The 17,766-nt window shown below is 53.7% G+C and overlaps 5 protein-coding genes across 5 annotated transcripts; 2 read left to right on the forward strand and 3 right to left on the reverse strand.

Annotated features, from left to right (window-relative positions):
* Nucleotides 1-174: 174 nt before the first annotated feature.
* Nucleotides 175-2,755, forward strand: AYL99_05590 (hypothetical protein; the record flags this gene model as incomplete). Its single annotated transcript, XM_018837102.1, has 3 exons — nt 175-589; nt 678-865; nt 992-2,755. 3 exons carry the CDS (start codon nt 175-177, stop codon nt 2,753-2,755), a joined length of 2,367 nt encoding a protein of 788 aa, XP_018693955.1.
* Nucleotides 2,756-3,825: 1,070 nt separating this feature from the next.
* On the forward strand, nt 3,826-4,946 carry AYL99_05591 (hypothetical protein; the record flags this gene model as incomplete). Its single annotated transcript, XM_018837103.1, has 2 exons — nt 3,826-3,953; nt 4,070-4,946. The coding sequence occupies 2 exons, from the start codon at nt 3,826-3,828 to the stop codon at nt 4,944-4,946; spliced, it is 1,005 nt and encodes a 334-aa protein (XP_018693956.1).
* A 1,139-nt stretch (nt 4,947-6,085) lies between these two features.
* AYL99_05592 (hypothetical protein) lies at nt 6,086-8,477 on the reverse strand (the record flags this gene model as incomplete). The annotated part of the gene is made up of 4 exons (XM_018837104.1): nt 6,086-6,138; nt 6,199-7,815; nt 7,879-8,406; nt 8,471-8,477. The coding sequence occupies 4 exons, from the start codon at nt 8,475-8,477 to the stop codon at nt 6,086-6,088; spliced, it is 2,205 nt and encodes a 734-aa protein (XP_018693957.1).
* A 1,169-nt stretch (nt 8,478-9,646) lies between these two features.
* Nucleotides 9,647-10,850, reverse strand: AYL99_05593 (DNA repair protein rhp51; the record flags this gene model as incomplete). The annotated part of the gene is made up of 4 exons (XM_018837105.1): nt 9,647-10,455; nt 10,503-10,570; nt 10,622-10,701; nt 10,758-10,850. 4 exons carry the CDS (start codon nt 10,848-10,850, stop codon nt 9,647-9,649), a joined length of 1,050 nt encoding a protein of 349 aa, XP_018693958.1.
* Nucleotides 10,851-11,579: 729 nt separating this feature from the next.
* AYL99_05594 (hypothetical protein) lies at nt 11,580-13,232 on the reverse strand (the record flags this gene model as incomplete). Its single annotated transcript, XM_018837106.1, has 1 exon — nt 11,580-13,232. The coding sequence occupies one exon, from the start codon at nt 13,230-13,232 to the stop codon at nt 11,580-11,582; it is 1,653 nt and encodes a 550-aa protein (XP_018693959.1).
* Between the last annotated feature and the right edge of the window lie 4,534 nt (nt 13,233-17,766).

A 17,766-nucleotide genomic window follows, 5' to 3' on the forward strand; every position in this document is an offset into this window, starting at 1 on the left:
GCTGCTGCCCAAGAAGATGAAGGCTGCGCAACATAAGATTAATGCTTCGCCGGACATTCTCGGTCAAGCTGACTCTTAAGCCCATTGGCCTTTCACATCCTGGACATTGTCCTCTGATGGCTGTTGTTTTCCAAAAGCACTTATTTGTTGTTGGAATACCACCCTGTCCCCGCAATGTCTAAAGTCTGTGACACCTGTGGTGATTCCATTCTTGAAGAGCAGACGTTCTACCACTGCACTGTCTGCCGCCTCGGTGACTTCGACATATGTGAGAGATGCTACTCGGAGGACAAGCGATGCGGTGATGAGCATCACTTCCTTCTCCACCACAGAATACGGGGAGATACTGTTGTTGATGCCAATACCGGCAATTTGATCCATTACTTTACCTTGGGTAACTGCCCCGGATGCATTTGGGAGAAGAATGGAAAGCTCCGCGACGACGACACTCCTTTCCACTACGAGCCATTCCCAAATGAGTCGTATATCAGAGTCATTGATCTCTTTCCCGGTCCGGATGACGAGCCCCTGCGGTACTCGCTGCACTACACTCGGCTAGATTCGCTCTCGGGGGCTCAGTACATTGCCGGTGGGTACCCTCCTGCCGACCTATCTTTCCGTCCATTCCAGCCCGTGGTGCAAGCTTCTCTAAGCTGACATGAGGCTCCTAATCAAAGTCAGCTACGTATGTGGTGATGTGAGCGTCAAGGTACCTTCCTACTGCAATGGCAAGAGACTCGACATCTACGCAACGCTTGACAAGGCTCTGCGCAAATGGAGGCGCATTGAGAAACAGAACTGGCTTCGAATCTGGGCGGATGCTATTTCCATTCGACAGGACGATAATCAAGAGAAATCTGCCCAGGTAGGTACAATGAGCGGCCACGAGTCGTGACAGACTGCGTGTTACTTTGCCCGGCATGTGCGTGGTCACGAGCTGGTCTAGTGATTGGCGGTCGTCAGCGTTTCTTCTATCTGACTCTGAACACAGGTGGCTAATATGCACGAAATATACCGCCATGCGAATCAGGTTTTCGTTGATTTGGGTGATCCACCAGAGGGACTTGATGTCGCCGTGGAGCTGATCCGAGGTGCATCCAAGAGCTTTCGAGACGCAAACAAGACTCAAATGCAGCCGGACAAGCTTGAGCCAGGTCCAATCCATTCACAGCGGCTCCCGAAGACTGAGGTCACTGTGGACCAGGCTCTTGCACTAACTCGGTTCTCTGAGCTGGCTTGGTTTAGGCGCTTATGGGTGGTTCAAGAAGTCTGCCTGTGGGATGTACACAAAGCTTTCCCGCCGGTGTTTCTCTGCGGTGACCACAGAATAGAATGGATTGACCTTATCAATGCATCAACGCGATTCGGTGTGGCTCCACTACAAATCATTGATGACCCTGCCGTTGTGATTCCTGAGCTCAGAGGCGCCTATATCGAGGGCACAGGCTGGAACCCGGTTGCCGTTGCGATCTTCCTGGAGTATTATAAGATCCAATCAAAACAAGGCCCTGCTCAGAACTTACATTGGTTCCTTCAAAGATCGTGGAAGCAGGAATCGACAAATCCTGCTGACAAAGTCTATGGATTGCTCGGCCTCGTCAAAGGACAGTACGCCGTTATTCACTCAAGGATACCTACCGCAAAGATGCAGCAGAATGTACGGAAGCTTGATGGTAAAAGAGAGATTCGGGTTGATTACGACCTGCCGTTACCGGAGATCTACGAAGCGATAGCACGACTTACATTAGCGGAGGAAAACTCTCTTAACATGCTCGCCGACGCAGGTTCGGGCAAGTCAAGGAAACAACCTCATTTACCTTCGTGGATACCCGACTGGAGCAGCTACCCCAAAGAGCCAGCATTGATAATATCATTTGGATTAGCATCCACCGCGAACTATCGTGCTTCTCTGGAAACGAAACCTGTACTGCCCACGGAATTTGCTTCTGGACTGCTTGAGGTTGATGCATATTTTGCAGACAGGGTGCTCATAGAAGCTGCCCGATCTGCTGGGGAGACCGACGTTATTGAAGTGTCTGGGGCGATCGCATTGCCAGAGCATCGCATCATCGGCGTAAAGCATTACATCTTGAGTCTGTGGTGGTGTTTTGGAGTCAAGTTCAACACCTACCCAACAGGACAACGTCCGTTTGATGTCTTCTGGCGTACGCTGATTGCAAACAGAGTCATATCGGGCAAGCAGCTGGTTGTACCATCGGCGGCATTTGCGGAAAGCTTCCTCCTGGCTTATCCTGAGATTCTCGAGGTTGAGATCAAGGACGAAAAGCCCGCGTGCATCTGTCCTGAGTGGGCCATCACGGATCATCAAAATCAAGTCACCTCGGGCAGATCAGAAGATTGCAAGAATGATGGCTGCAGAGAGGAGAAGATTACTCCCATTCGAGATAGATATCCCCGCCCAGGTGAATTCTTTGGGAACGAGCAACCAGCGTATGGAGAGCATTTCAACGAAGCTCTTCGACTATCAACAATTGGTCGCAAATTTTTCAGGACGAGGAAGGGCTACATGGGGATAGGACCAAAGAACCTCACTCGAGGTGACCATATCGTCATCTTAAAAGGAGGTTCGTTGCCCTTTGTGCTGAGGAAAGCGAATGCTGGCGAAGTTGATGGAAAGCCTATCTTCACCCTGCTTGGGGAGGCGTACGTGCACGGACTCTCCGAAGGAGAGATATTCCAAGATTGCAAGGATCCCCAAAATGACCCCAACTGGACGAGGGTCATACTGAACTAGTTGAGCTGTCTCAAGTTTCACCTCCAGGATCCCTTTTCGGTCCTCAGCCTCGTCAATACTCTGTATCCTACACTGATCACGTGGACTGACATACCCACCCCCTTGAATGCCGGATCCGGTCTAGCGCTGCATCAGATAGACACAACCTGAGACGCGAAACTCAACCTCCTCCAGTCTCAGACCAACTTCTGCCGCAACTACAGTCTCAAAATAGCCTCCGCATCTTGATGTTGCCAGGCCGGCGCCTCACCTTTGGCTATTTCCCCGACACACCGTCGATCCTTCGGAGGTTTATCTGCGGCACCAGTTGTCTGGGTCCCCGCGCCCGATCGACGCCAAATCTCTCCCTTAACCCAATTCATGCCCGCCATCTGCCGCCATGTGCTACAGGAGTTGTGCACGGCCCAGAGAGTGGTGATCGGGATCTCCTGAGAGGCGGATATCATGCTATTCTCTGGTCAAAAAGGCCAGCAATATGCCACCTTGTCACGTCATGAAGGTTTGGACATGCCTGATCCAGCACCCCTCCGACACGATCCTGATGAGATCTACCCGCCGAGCATGGGGTCGTGCGGCCCGTTCGACCAGGAGCACTCAACGGATGCCCTGTCGTCCGGGCAATTCGTATCTGATTTCGTCTCAATCCTTTTACGTTGCTGTTTTCGGTTGCCTTCCTCGCCAATCTCTCGTTTGTTCTTTTTGTCTCCAGCTCCCCGCCAGGCGGGTAGGCTTGTTCTTTGCTTTTATACTCTCGTTGATATATACAAAGGTGGACTGACCCTAGATCCGTTCATTTTTCTTCTTTTCTGTGGGTTACGACTCTCTCTTTTGAAAGGCGCTGGCCGCTGAGCGCTGGACGCTACCATATACCTTTTTCTTCCATTCTTTCGCGTTCTGCGTGAACCCGCTCTTTCCAGTCATTCCCTGAGCGACTTCGATATCTCCGTTTTGTGGTGCAGGACGCTGCTCCTTCTCCTTTCACCAGTGGGACATCTTCACTTCTTCCAACAAAAATTCTCCCAGTCGACCAGTCCTGAACCGGCGTCGGAAAGGACAGCACCGGTACAAAGATGCAGACTCGGGCAGTTCAGGTCATCTTGCTCATATGTTCGTTGATCTTGGCCATCATCATTCTCATTGCCTCATCGAAATATGGGGCATGGTCACACGAAATGGTTCCGGGGCCAAGCAAATGGCTGTAAGTTTTTTTCTCCGGTGGTGATATCTCCCTGTGGACGCCTTCCCAAAACTTTCTCGCCTTGTCGCTGGGAAAATCCTGGACCCTTGTGATGGCTGACCAAGTATCCGACCCAGACCCCTAGTGTTCTACGTCGGAACCATCCCTTTCTTCTCCCTCCTGTATACGGTCTCTCATCTGGCAGCCTTGCAATTCAACGGGCTCCCTTCCCCGCCATATCCCAACGGCCGTAGCAGCAAGCTATGGTCCGCAAGACAATCGACCAGTTCTGCGCCATACGACGCGCACTACACGGTGACGACGACGTTCTTCATCCTGTGCGTGTCTATCCTGCACACGCTGATGTGGTTCGCCCAATCCGTCTTGTGCACGTCCTGCGAGCTGGCGCCCATCCTGGCGGGCCACCAGGGCCAGGTGCCGGCGTGGTGTCCGCAGTCCCGGTTCCACGACACGGGTAAGACGGGCCTGGCGGGCATGCTGGGCACCCTGGCGACGGTCAAGGATCTTCTGCAGTGGGTCATGTTCGTGCTCGCGGCGGTGCTGGTCGAGTGCGCGCGACGCGAGTGGATGCGTGCCGAGCACGTGCGCAGCCAGCAGGTGCGGCTGATGGGCGCCGGGGTGGACTTTGGCGGCGGTGCCCGAGCAGCAGATGGCTTCGACAGCGACTTCTCCAAAAAGCCTATCGGAGGAGGAGGACGCGGCGTCGAACTCACCAACATCTCCGGCCCACGGCTCGTCTTTCGAGCTGAAGAGGAGGCGGCGGCGGCAGCGGCGGCGGCGGAAGCCGCGGCGAAGCAACAACAACGAGCCCGAGAACAGGAACGGGGACAGGGAGAGTCGCGTCGGCACGACAAACCGCTCCCGCCACCACAGCGGCCCCAGCCGACTGTCCTGCCTTCAAGCAAGAAAAAGGACAATTACTACGGCAACGGCATGGCGCTGCAGAGGAGCGGGACGGTGACGCTCAATCACATGTACGAGTCGCGGGTTTGAGGAATTTTGAGGATGGAGCGGGGATCGGCCGACCGGCCTGGTGTGTAAGGTGCAAAGCAAACCCGGAAAGAAACTCGTGTGTGTGTGTGTGTGTGTGTGTGTGTGTGTGTTTCATTCATTCAGTCATTCATCAACAAACTCCGGGTCTGGGAAAGGCTCTGGACGGACTGGACTGGACTGGATGGTTGACTCTTTCCTCCACCTGAGTGAGTACCTACATAGGTAGCATAGGTAGGCAGAGAGAGAGAGAGAGCCTTGGACCATGTACAATACAGAGAGAGAGAGGGTATATGTTTGTTTGTTTGTGTGTGGCGGTCATTCCGTAGAAACCATGTTCTGGCACATTACCCAGGTCCACCTCGTCGATAACTGCGGAGTTACTGAGTGAGTATATAGTCTACAGCCTGTATACCCAGGGAAGAAAAGGGGTGGTGTGATGTACGAAGGAGATCTCAGAGAAGGCAATCCAGCAGCAAGCAAGGGCAATGCGAGTAGTATAGATGGATCCTGTCCAGAGACACGTAAGTCCTCAATTGATGGGAGGGTATCCTCGTCCCGTGGCGGCGATAGTACTAGACATTGTATAGTACACACCCATCTACGGAGCACCTGCATTGTCTGTCTGTACTGGTACATTACATTACCTTCTCCTGTCTTCTTTTCCTCCCCTCAACTTGTCCCCTTTCCCTCGCCTCTTTTATCGTCCGTCTCCTGATGATAACAAGACAATGGCAGAGACCGGTGAGGACCCGAAAGACAGTCCGACCGATTATCAACCTCGCGTGCTGCGGTGCCTCTTTAGCCCATTACATGACACCAGAGGTGTTCAGTCAGCAGTGTCTCTGGCGATCTGTAGAGACTGAGCCAATCGGAAATGTGCACAAGCTGTGGGAACTGTTGATTTGGCGATTTGCTGCCGAATCCGCTGGGTAAGATCCTTCTCCCACTGCGCCTCCACTGCGACTGGCCTGCGCGGCGGCTCTTCTTCTTCCCCTTTCGAGGGCGTGAATAAACTAGTACTTAATAATGACAAGATGATTAATGTTTAAAGGATTTTCCAGAGATGGTGTCACATGCCTCACAGCCCATCTGACGACGGAGAGACAAGTAGTCGCAATGTGTCTTGGTGATATAAACGCTCACGGTGGCGTCTGTGGTGTTTGAGGGGTGGTCCTCATCGTGAGCTTAGGAACTGTTGACCAAAACATTAGCAGGCTCTTCGACAACAATAAAAACGAGGCTAAGCGCTTACTGCTCATCCCATATCCCTCAGTCTTCCCTTCCCGGTCTCGATTGTTGATCTCGACCTTGATGGCGACATTCAGACCTCCCCTCAGCGACGGGCCTACAGCCTCTGAACTAATCCCGTCTGCGGCTATATGTGTTGTTCCCGCTCCCTCCTCACCGGGGTGTAGATATCCGCGTCCGTCACGCGCCCCCTTGCCTGTGTGAGGGCGAGACTTGCCCGTCTTGCCGGTCGAATTCACTGCAGTTGATGACGATTGCGAATTGACAGAGCCGTTGACGACGCCATTTGCTGGCGGGGAGTCCTCATCGTCGACCACCTCCGTGATACACGCATAATTTCTGCTTGGCATCGTACACTGATTCCAGTCCGCGCCTTTCATCACACCCCCTGGTTGTTTGTTGAACATCTTGAGGAGCGTCTCGTCGGTATTCCCATCACGCAGATGGTGGATTCTATTTCTCCGCGCTAGCAGGTTTGCCACGGCCTTGGGAGGAGGTTTATTGGTAATGGCGCTGGAGATGATGTTCGCCATGTATCGTGGATCGTTCAGTGGATCCATGTTATCTGCAGGACTTGAGTAGAAGCGACCCAATGCCGCAAGGTGCACGTCTCCCCCCAGGATGGTGACGCGAACGGAGAAATCGGTGGAGAGTTTCTGTAGTCGAAGGACCAGCTCACGCCGTTCGGTCTTGTGGTGGCGTGCTGTATAGTGGTCGTCCAGGTCGTCCAGGAGATCAACAGCCCCGTCGAATGAGTTGAAAAACCCGCCAGCGAAGCCGAATCTCTTGTTCAGCAAGCGAATGGGGGCTATCAAGGGCGACGTCAGGATGTTTTCCAGCCATGCCAGTCGGGGATATGCGATGGGCACGCCAAGGAGGAGAATCAAGTGCTTGATTTCTCCTCGTGCCGCCGTGAACTCCTTCTCCAGTCTTTCAAAGATCAGGTCGTACGTGTCTGGGTAATTGACTTGTTTTCTCGTTCGTTCCGTTCTCGCGTCAATCCCGCAGAATGCGATATGGCGACCCAGGCGCATGTAGAGGTTTCTCGACCGTTCCTCAACGTACGGGCCGGGGCGTTTGCCAACAATCCAGCTGGGGTCGTCTGCCGTCCTCTTATACACGTACGTGTTTTTCAGTTGACGCGGATCAGCCCCTGCCGTGCCATTGGCATCAGCACCCATGGTCTTTGGCGCATCCGTGGTGAATGTCGAAACTGGTGGTGCAGTGTGATGCTGAAACAAGCAATAGTACTTGAAGCTGACACCTCCAAGGCCACGGAACACTGCACATCTCATGAAATGGTCGGTATAGGAACCAAACCCGTCAATGATGTCGTGGTCGTCCCAGATATTGATCTGGGGAATCTGAGAATTGGCCGAGGCGAAAGGCTCCGTAGAGTACCATCGTATATAGTTCTCAAAGTAATACTTGTCGCATCGATCTCGCAGATCCTCGTCGAACGGATATTCTCGTCTCTTTTTGGGATTGGCAATGGACGTCCACTCCTTCAGTGGTCCCTTGACACGAACCGAATCGTTATAAATCTGATCGCCCCCACCGATCATGACATGAAATGGGCGTTGTTCGTGAGTGCGCAGGACGTCATTCCACAGTGCAGGTCCTTGAAGATTACAAGTCAGCGTCCTCATCTATGCTCTTTAGACTCTGACCGAAAAACACCCACCTGACCAGAAATCTTCGTCCGTTCCGACCGAAAACCCATTGCAGGAGTGGAACATGATGCGCATTGATTGTGTGGTAGAGGGCACTACAAATTGCCGCATCGGCTCCTTCTTGACATCGGTGAGGAAATGCATGTTCGGAATCGAGTACTGCCATTTTGCTTCTGCCTCCACCAGAGGTACTCGGAGTGTGAACCGCCAAAATGTCTTGTCTGGGTCTGAGTAGAGCTTCAATCCTTGCACCAACTGCGACGGCGAAGACTTGAACTTTGCGCCGGATTCCAATGCCCCAAGGGTCTTGAGTTCTAAGTTGGGAGTATTGATATTGGGCTTTGTGACGAGGAGGACGGAGCCGTGCCAGAAGATATTCGAGGAGCCTTCATCACTCATACGTTGGTAGTTCAGGAGAGGACCGCACAGGACTTCGAAGTCGGAGCTGGAGTTTGCGATCTCTGGGCCAGTCCCATAGCCTTCCTGCGACTCTGCGACACACAGGGGCTGGCCCTCGTCCATGTTTCCGTCTGCCTGGCCTGGCCGTCACTGTCAGTCAGCTACACGGGGCAGTCAGAGTTTGAGAGGTTAGAAGAAACTCACCTTCCATCAAATCTATGGAGCGCGATCCAACTACAACAACTTGTCGCGGCGGGCAGCTCACAGCGCGTTTTTCAACAGGCAGGTCGTGCTCCTTCAACCCGAGCAGAAATGGTCAACGCGAAGAAGAAATCCCAAGGTTGTAAGGCGTACTGGTAATGCAGAGAAGAAGAATACGATTCAAAAGGAGAAAAGAGAAGCAATGGAAGACTTGTTGACAGCCACGACGGCTCAAGGAACACACGGATCGAGACGGCAGATTCGCAATGGACACGGCCAGCTGATAGCAGTAAACGGGCCAAGATGTGCTAGCAATGCGTGTCCGCCCCTCGTGGTTTTCGCAGTGCAGTCGATCGGTTCGAGGTTGTGAGAGGCTGGTGAGACGCAATATTGTTGTACTGTACAGTACTCGGTATTGCTTTCGGCTGCCCATGTATGATGACGCCAAAGGCGACGCCTAAGCAGAGCGGGATGGGGGTCCCCCCTTTGCTACTAGGCGTGGGCCACAGCCCCCAGCGGATTGGAGAATGGGATCGCTCAGCCTTGGCTAGGCCTCACTAACCATCCGTGGGCATTGGGCAATCACCTCCAGCAGTGCCACTGGCGGGTCTAGATTGGGAGCCGCTCCAGCTGGCTCCCGGCTCCTCCCTTGACTGACTCGTACTCGTACATTATTTATTGTTTGCCCTGACCATAGACTAGGCTTCGGATGTATCTCATCTATACATCCCCTAGGACTGAAATACTTCGTGTACAGCGCTACCAGTTCGATTCTCCCTCGTCGATCTCTACCGCTTTGGGCAGCCAATGTGTAGATGGGCTCCGACACGTAACATTCCCTCTCAAAACTTGAAATTTCACCGCTCATTAGCTGGCATCCATCGCGCTGCTCTAGGCACCTTGATAGGCATCAGCCACAATGCTTAACCTTCATCCTTCGTGTCCTCGTGTGTGCCGGATGCCTCATTATTAACAATCCCTTAACTTGGCCTTCCAGCTGATTGTTGCATTCTGGGGGCATTGGTGCCCAGTTTGCCAACAACCAGCACTCCTGAACCATTTTCGATGCTCGATCTAATGCTAATGCTCCTGATTGCGCTGCTGCCGCAGATATCTGTGCATCCCACCTGCTCCTATGCGTGAATCTTCAATCGTGGATTTAGACCTTGCCCGCTGCCCTTATTCCTTGTCATCCTTGGGTTGAGGATCGCCAATCCCAGTGTCATATATGGCAAACAGTGTGTCGCTCTCGGGTAAACATGGACTGTCGTAGATCTTGCAGATACGAGTCTCGCCTCGACCCTTTTTTAAGCTCAGTCTGGTAGTACTTGCATGTGCTATGATGTTGCCGCCGATAGGTTTCTTAGGGTCAGGGTTGAACATGGCACTGGGTCCGCCGTCCACTTGTGCAACTACTTGGTTGGTGATGACCACTGCGATGCCGAATTCATCCGCGAGTCGTTGTAGCGTGCGCAGGAACTTGGCCATGTGTGACTGTCGTGATGAGAGCTCCCCTCTACCGTTGTAATCGGTTCGGTACAACGACGTCGCTGAATCAACGATCAGCAAGGAAAATCGGGTTTCACACATCATCTGCGACGCTTGTTGAAGCAGTTGCAGTTGGTGCTCAGAATTGTATGCCCGTGCGTAGGCAACATTGTCAAGGACTTCTTCGCCTTCGAGACCGTATCGCTGTGCTACTGACAGCAGACGAACAGGGCGAAAGGTGCCTTCGGTGTCGATGTACAGACATTTTCCTTCTCCACCTCCCATATCAAAGGGCAACTGGCATGTAACCGCCATTGTGTGACAAATCTGACTCTTCCCGGTGCGGAACTCGCCGAAGATCTCCGTGATTGAGCCTGTCTCAACGCCGCCACCCAGTAGTCGGTCAAGATTCTTCGAGCCAGTTGTGATGGAGATCAGATCACTTCTTCGGGCATGCATCTCGGTGGCGGTCGTGAAGCCCATGGGCACCAGTTTCATCGCTGCCACCGATCAGCTGAAGTCGCAAATGCAATGCTTGTTTCCAAACCTTCATTCAGGAGTTTGGAGGCCTTTGCTTCCGATATGCCTTTAATCTGTTCCAATTGTCTGCGTGGCCTGTGTGGAACGGTGAGCTTGGCCACGGTGGGTATGAGTGGTGGTGCCTACGTATATGCGATAGACTCGACGGTATGGTAGCCGCCCTCGGTGACCAACTTGATGTCTCTTTCGGTCAAGCCTGCAACGCCCTAGAAACAACTCAGTTCTCTGAGATGCGGACGAAAAATCCAGTGCGGAAGCTCACCACCAACTGAGAAATTGGGATGGGTGCTCCCGGGCCCCCAGGCATATCTCCGTAGTCATCTTGAGGGGTGTCATTGCTCTCAATCTGCGTCATGGTGGTCGTTTGGCCTGCGGTACGAAGACGAGGTCAACGAGCGCGGTGCGAAGAAGATGGAGAAGCTAAGGCTACTCGGAGAAGTAGTGGTTGAGTAGAAAATATGCCACGGCAAGGAGTGCGAAGGTGATCAGATAAGAAACCGCGTGTTGTCATGCGGAAAAGTCGCCTCGACGCGTCCGACGGGTTGACGTGGTTGACGTGCCACAAGTGCTGGGCGAGGACACCGGATCAACATTCTACCGACACGCGAAACCACGTGATATATTCCACCCCAAGGACTTCAGATTTGTCTCGTTCATCCCCTTTCATTTTCACACACGATGAATCTTTGAATCATTGGAAACGTGTGTGATTCATATCAACAAGGAAATACGTCAATCCTCCAGCCAGAAACAAACTCAGTCATCCAAGATCGATAACAGCCCTTTGTCGCATCGGCTAATTCCCTCACCTGCCGATCGATGTTTGATTTGTCCCACGCTTGAGAGTAGTTGTACATTTCTCGCCTTCCGTTCTTTGCCTTCCATTATGTGATTTTCCAGCCTTTCCAACCCTTCCAACCCCGTCAGGTAAGTGGTGGTGTCGTTCCAGAACCCCCCTGCCACAGATACTGTCGTCACTCACAATGCTTTTCGAGTCCCCCACGTCCCAGGTCGCAGACCTACATCCCGCTTCACAATCCGCTTTTGTCCCTTGCGCCATAAACAAAAAGTTCAATGAGCCTGGTCATTCTATCCATCTGATCACATATCCCATGAACTCTGGGTCTTCCAGCAACCGGGCCATGTCTGCTTCTGCCATCTGTATGACGGCCTCAAGGTAGTCCTTTCGGTCATCGTACGGCAAGATGATGCAGGAGCCAGGATCCTTACTCCAAGGCTTCCGCACCCAATCTGGCCGACCGAGGCCCATTTCGAAGGTCGACTTGTAGATGTTCAGCTTCATCCAGCTCGTGATGTACATATCTGCGCCACCGGTTCGGTCCATGTTGCTCGCTTGCAAATCTCGGACGTCGATCTTCGGATTGGGATATGTTGCCAAGGCAATTGCCTGTCGAATATAAGGCTCGTCGACACAGTTGATAGCCTTACGGACCGCCAATGCCGTCTCACTCATGGAAGCTACACTGCTGTCCGCCAAGTGGGAAAGAGGCATTTGCACCGAGGCGAAATCGACCGCGGCTCCAAAGTAGGACTCTGAAAGTGGCTTCATCAGCCTGTTGCGGATGTCGACGGGAATGAGAAGCTTCGAGGTGGTCACTTCTGGCACCGAAGGCATTCTAGCCTTCGTCATTCCATGCCATATCAAGGTCAGCAAAGCGTCATGTGTTGTCATGAAGGCGCCCTCGGCGTGGGCCTGGAGGCCTTGCTTCAGATGTTCCAGCTTACTCGAGGGAAAGGCAAACACGCAGCCTCGACCACGAGGTTTGATGACTTCCTCCTCTACAGGTGTCGGCTGGGCCGTCTTCCATCTGAGCTCCCGATTGGTGATCTGGTTGGCGAAAGGGTAGGAGAGTTCTCTGCGGACGATGCTCTTGCGAGTAGCAAACGCGTCCAGTCTCATCGAAAGACTTGGGATGTCGAGACCGCGAGTATCCAAGTGGCGGTCAAAGGTGAAGTCATCGTCTAGCACGTTGCCTGAAGCGAGCCAGCCAAAGCCCGAGCCATCCGAGATGCAATGGTGGAGGTAGACGGACACGATGATGCCTCCTTCCACCACATTTGCTTGGACTCTGAAAACCGGGGCGCGGTGCTCATCAGCAGACTCCCCCAACGCAGAGACCAACTCAGGCTTGATGACGCTAGGGGGCAGACCCCGTTCGCAGATCTCGTCATAGGTGTACGGGAACTCTTCGCGGGTGAATTCACGAACACCGACGTTGGGATATTCAAGGAAGTCGGTGTCGGAAAATCGAATCTCAACTGCACCCACACGATTGCCTGGATTGTCCACTGCTACAACATAGCCACTCAGATATGGCTTCGCGTCCACAGTCTTTCGGATGAAGTGATTCAACTTCGCCAACGCCCCTGGAAGCGCGTCTGGGCTCGGTAGGCGATACGCAAAACAGATGCGAATGTACGACCGAGGCATGCAGTGCTCGAGACTAGACAACTGAATAACGTGATCTGAGCCTGGGTGATCATAGGGCTCGAGAGTGGCATCGACTTCTGGATACAGGGACTCGGCAATGCCGTTTGGGTCGATGACAGATCCATTGGGATGCATATCGTCAAGCAGGTCAAGATCTGTATTGTTTTCGGACGGGTTGGAAGTGGCGGCTGACGAAAGCAACGCACTGTCCGGGCTAGAGCCGTTCGCGAAGTCTGACATGGTGCCGTTGTTGAGAGGATCGGGTTCTTGATTGGAATCAGTCATGATGGAGCTATTTCTTGAGAATGATGTTTACCAGGGCAAGCGCGAGGTGAAAAGATAGGACTGAGGTTGTTCGACAGGGAATTCTTGTTGCTTATTGGGTTTGGCCAGGCTGGTTTGATGGCATTGTGCTGGAGAACGAGCATGGCTGGCGGATCTTTATATGGATCCCTCGAGGCGTCACTGCCTGAAGGTGAACAGCGTGATGAGAGGCAAGTCCTAGGGTACACGTTCGAGGCAGGGGCAGTCACCATCCGACAGTGATTTCAATATATACACCTGGACGTGAGTGAGGGTGAATGGAGACGTCTCCGTACTAACAAACAGGAAGAGAAAGCAAGCCCCAGTCACCACCAGCTCTCCGACAGGTCAGGTCCAGGTGACGTTCAAGTGAAGTCGGAAAGACAGTACTCTGCTCTGGAGGCCGCCCTGTTAATATAAACAGGTCGCAACCCTGTTCAGTCGGTCAGAGTGACGGGCAGGCCAATCACATGCCGGCAGGCTGATGGATGCGCAAAAAGAAGAATTCAACCCCAGAGTGAGAGAAGGGACTCATTCATTATGCCATACTGCAATCGACTAGCCCAGCCGGACAGAGACAGAGACGAAGGGAACTAAATAGACGAAGATAACCTAGGAAACCAAGAGCAGAGGTAGGAGGATAGCCCGGTGTAGATGAAGGATGAGGAATTGGTTGCCTCTCAGCGCAAAGGCCCGGATGCTCTGTGATCGCGGTGGGGAATGGGATGGTTAAAACTTACGTGCCCGCTTTGCGACTCTGCAGCTCGACCCATGTGGCCTTGTGTATTTCTTTCCCCTAATTACAGACTAGCGCCACCAGCGCTGCCCGTTTGAGAGAGGTGCGTGGTGTCTGGGCTCGCCAGAGTGCGGAACTGCCCAAACTTCCTGGGCCGGTGGACCTTGACCAGACCACACTCACGAGAAGGCGAGCACAGAAGCGACAGCCAGGCCCGGGGCGTGAAGTCTGGCAAGTTGGATATCTCAAGGTGTGGTGGACTAGTTGGCCAGTCTGCAAGGCGGAGGCGATGGACAGAGATGAGCGACGGCCAAGCCAAGGGCCAGGGCGTCGGTCCCCTGGCGCTGTGTCACCTCGCCACTCTGCCGACGCGAAGGCAGTCAGCCTCGCTCGTCAATGTCCCGTTGGCTTTTGGAGAGTCATCTCAGGCTCCACCACTGCATCATGCATGCAGTCGATACAGTTTGGAACGCATTATTGACGCATCGAAGACAGCGAGTGGGCTCGTACAGTGGGCTTGCGCCGGCGGTCCCAACTCATCCAGGAGCAGTAAGGAAGCAGGGGCACAGGAGAAGGACGGCTCGACAGGTGCAGCACGATCTTGGGTCAGCTGAGCGACACAGGCGGTGGAGGTCCGGCTTGCAGATCGGCGGCGTGGTGCTGGTGCAGGCACGGAGAAGGGAGGTGCGTGTGTGAGCACTCACTCGAAGGACAGGACGAACACGCGAAGCGGCCAATGGTCGAGGGCTGCAGGCCGCAAGCGAGCCGTCTGCTTGACATCGAGCACTACTGCGACATGCATGATGAAAAGGGTGTGTGGATTTTGTGGGAGGAGAAGGGACGACTCGTCCTGGATAAGAACAAGATAGGAGCAGTAGTGGTCAGAGAGTGGGATAGTCGCGACCGGGGTCTCGACAAGGCATGGGCCATGCCATGGGGGCAGATGGCCCAGGATTATCCGCCCTAGCTCTGCACGGAATGGCTCATCGTTGACCGTTTGGTCACATTTTCCCAGACGAGTGATTCCGTGATGGTCGGTATGAGAGAATGATCGATTAGCCGAGAACATCAGCGCGGGAGTATTACTCCGCAAGCCCTGGGACGAGGATGCCGTAAATCTTATCGAATTCTGTCTTTTTCTTGCGTACAATGTGGCCGGGAGGGGGCCAAAGACACGCAAGGGGAGGTGGACTTTGAGATTTGGAAGGAACGGTTCTGAGTCGACGGCCCCAGGTGAGACAGGTCCCGAAAGGTTCTTTCGTCCACGACCTTCAGGGCATCGAGGGTGGTTCAACTTCGGTTGTACCGCCTAACTCAGGCAAGACTAGCCCCATCCAGAGACTTCATGCCCGAGGAAGAGCACATGGAGAGGAGAGAGTGCGGGATACGAACCTCTTGACAAGGGGCACATCAAAAACCAGTTGCTCTGGCTTCGTTGACGGAGAATCCCCCAGAGGTCAGGGTCAGAAGAGCAACGACCACCTACCCAAACCCGCTTCCCGACCCTGAAAGCTCTCGGTAGGGAAACGAACGGCAAACTGTAGTATTGATTGTCCACGGCCCATTGAGCCTACAACTGCCAATCGTCCAGGGTTGGAGCTTTGCTTTGGTGGGCACCCAAAGCCGGGGGGGCTATTTGCACCGTTCGACGGGGAAGTTGGCTTCCCCGGAAGAGGAAGCCTGCAGTTCCGCGTTTCCAGGGTGTTTGTTCTGACCGGGGGCCTGCTGGCATCCTAGGGACGAGTAGGGTTGCTTAGGTCGGAGGCTAAAAAGATGGTCAGCCCAAACCTGTCCCGCAGAGCACCCATAAGGCAGGATTCCGACTGTTGGTGTGTGGGCGTGGGCCTGTCCCCTACTTGCTCAATCGATCGTTTTTGGCACTTTCATCATATAGAAATCGAGAGGCTCGTTGATTTCTCCAAGCATCGCCTATTTTTGGAGGGTTGCAGCCTCTGATCAACCGTCCCCTTGCGAGTCAAGGCCACAAGCGGGACGTAATTACGGCTGCCGGAGGGTCGAAGAGGTTCTGGGGCATCTCCACAAGTAACACATGCTGCAAATCCTGGGAGTAGGTGCTTTGCTGTCCTCCTCGGTGGACCAGATGCGGCGGTACGGAGTAAGCCGACGCAGGTTCTTATAAAACCACAGCCTGTTTGGAAACATTTCCTGCATTCGATGGGTGGCTTTAGTGGCGAGAACTTTTCGGCATTGAGCCATGGTGCGTCGGCTTCGCACGCAGAAGCGAATAGAGCTATTGAGGGATCCGCCCAGTTCTCGTCAAGTGTTCTCTTCCTGCTGGATAGGTATCCTAGCATGAGTAAGTTGGGTGCTGTGGTTGGCAACACCAGTGTGTCATACTTTCTTCTGGCTCGCGTGTCGACTCTTTGTCGACCCACCTGTTTTGCCCAGTGGTCATGTAAATCCCACTACATACAGCGTACATGTAAGAAAAAGTCCCATGAGGTGGGTAAAGTGAGTTTGGCTGGCATGACACTTCAACCCGTGTAGCTTGGATGACTGGGATGTAAGGCCCCATGCTCGCCGATAAATCATCGGTGGACGTTCACCGCTCTGATTATGGCACTTCATGATCTTGTTCGTGGGGAAGCGCCCGGAAGGCAATCAATGGGAAGCCTCAGACAGGCGGTCATGGGTAAGCGGTGGCTTGCAGCAGGAGAGATTTTGGTTCAAGGGCCTCGACGCGTTGGGATGGCCGCCTTGAATTGCCCCAATGGTAACCTGTGCATCTGGAGAAGGCATTGCGACGCCCGCACTCCCTAGGTCTGGGGGAGTAGTCGGGTCAAGTGTCAAAGACGAGCACATCGCTAGGGAGAAGGCCGAGTCCGTGCCACCAGATGATGCTTGCGGTACGGAGACTGAATCCGAAGTTGTGATGAAGTCTGAACAGCCATTAAGCTTCAAGGGTCGACCAGCGTTCCGTCAACCCACGCGGAGCGAGACCTACTTTGTAAGGACGTCTTATCCGCAGTCTGCCGCCTTGTGAGTCCCCTCAAATCGCAGGAACCAGCAGCGATGCCACGGGTGGGAGGCGGATGGAGGGGACACTGTGGCGTCCTCCCCCCGTACCTAAAATGGTCGCTTCTGGACCGTGTGGCGGTGCCTAGCGTGGTGTGGATACTATCGATCTGGAAGATTTAGGCGCTGTGCCCACCACTTGATGCGCCCGATCTGCCCTGTTGCCCCCGTGTCACTGACTGTGTGAACAGCGCCCTGGTGCAAGAATGAAATTTGTTTTTGCAAGCTATTCGGTTCCAACACGAGATACGAGAGCCCTCAGTAGCATCTTACTCGAGGAATTTGCCGTCTGGAGACGTCGAGCTGTTGGCCGCGCGGACTTGATTGGCGGTGATTCGACTTGGTCCTCATTGCGTCCTTTGTTGTCTGATGACTGCAAGGCAACCAGACCATGGTGGAGTAAAAACTATGCAGCTGTCTCGTGCTACCGTATCATACCCCTTGCTCGGCTGAACATCTTCGCAGCTCTACCTGGAGGAGCCGGATGTTGGAGGCTGAAGACGAGAACTGGAAGGAGTGTGGGCGATACGAGGAAGGCTCTTCGCATACAATTAGCGGTGACCACCCCAGGTCTTCTTTCTGCAGCCGGCTGTCCAAGATTCGAGGATGACGAATCAGACGAGAAGAGCGTCCATCCATCATCATCATCATCATCATCATCATCACCACCACCACCACCACCACCAGCATCAAGTCGCCGCGTACTTGGTGCTCTGGCTCAATCACGCCTGCAGCTCCTCGAGA

The sequence above is a fragment of the Fonsecaea erecta genome (assembly GCF_001651985.1).
Source record: "Fonsecaea erecta strain CBS 125763 chromosome Unknown Scaff4, whole genome shotgun sequence".
Classification (NCBI taxonomy): Eukaryota; Fungi; Ascomycota; class Eurotiomycetes; order Chaetothyriales; family Herpotrichiellaceae; genus Fonsecaea; species Fonsecaea erecta.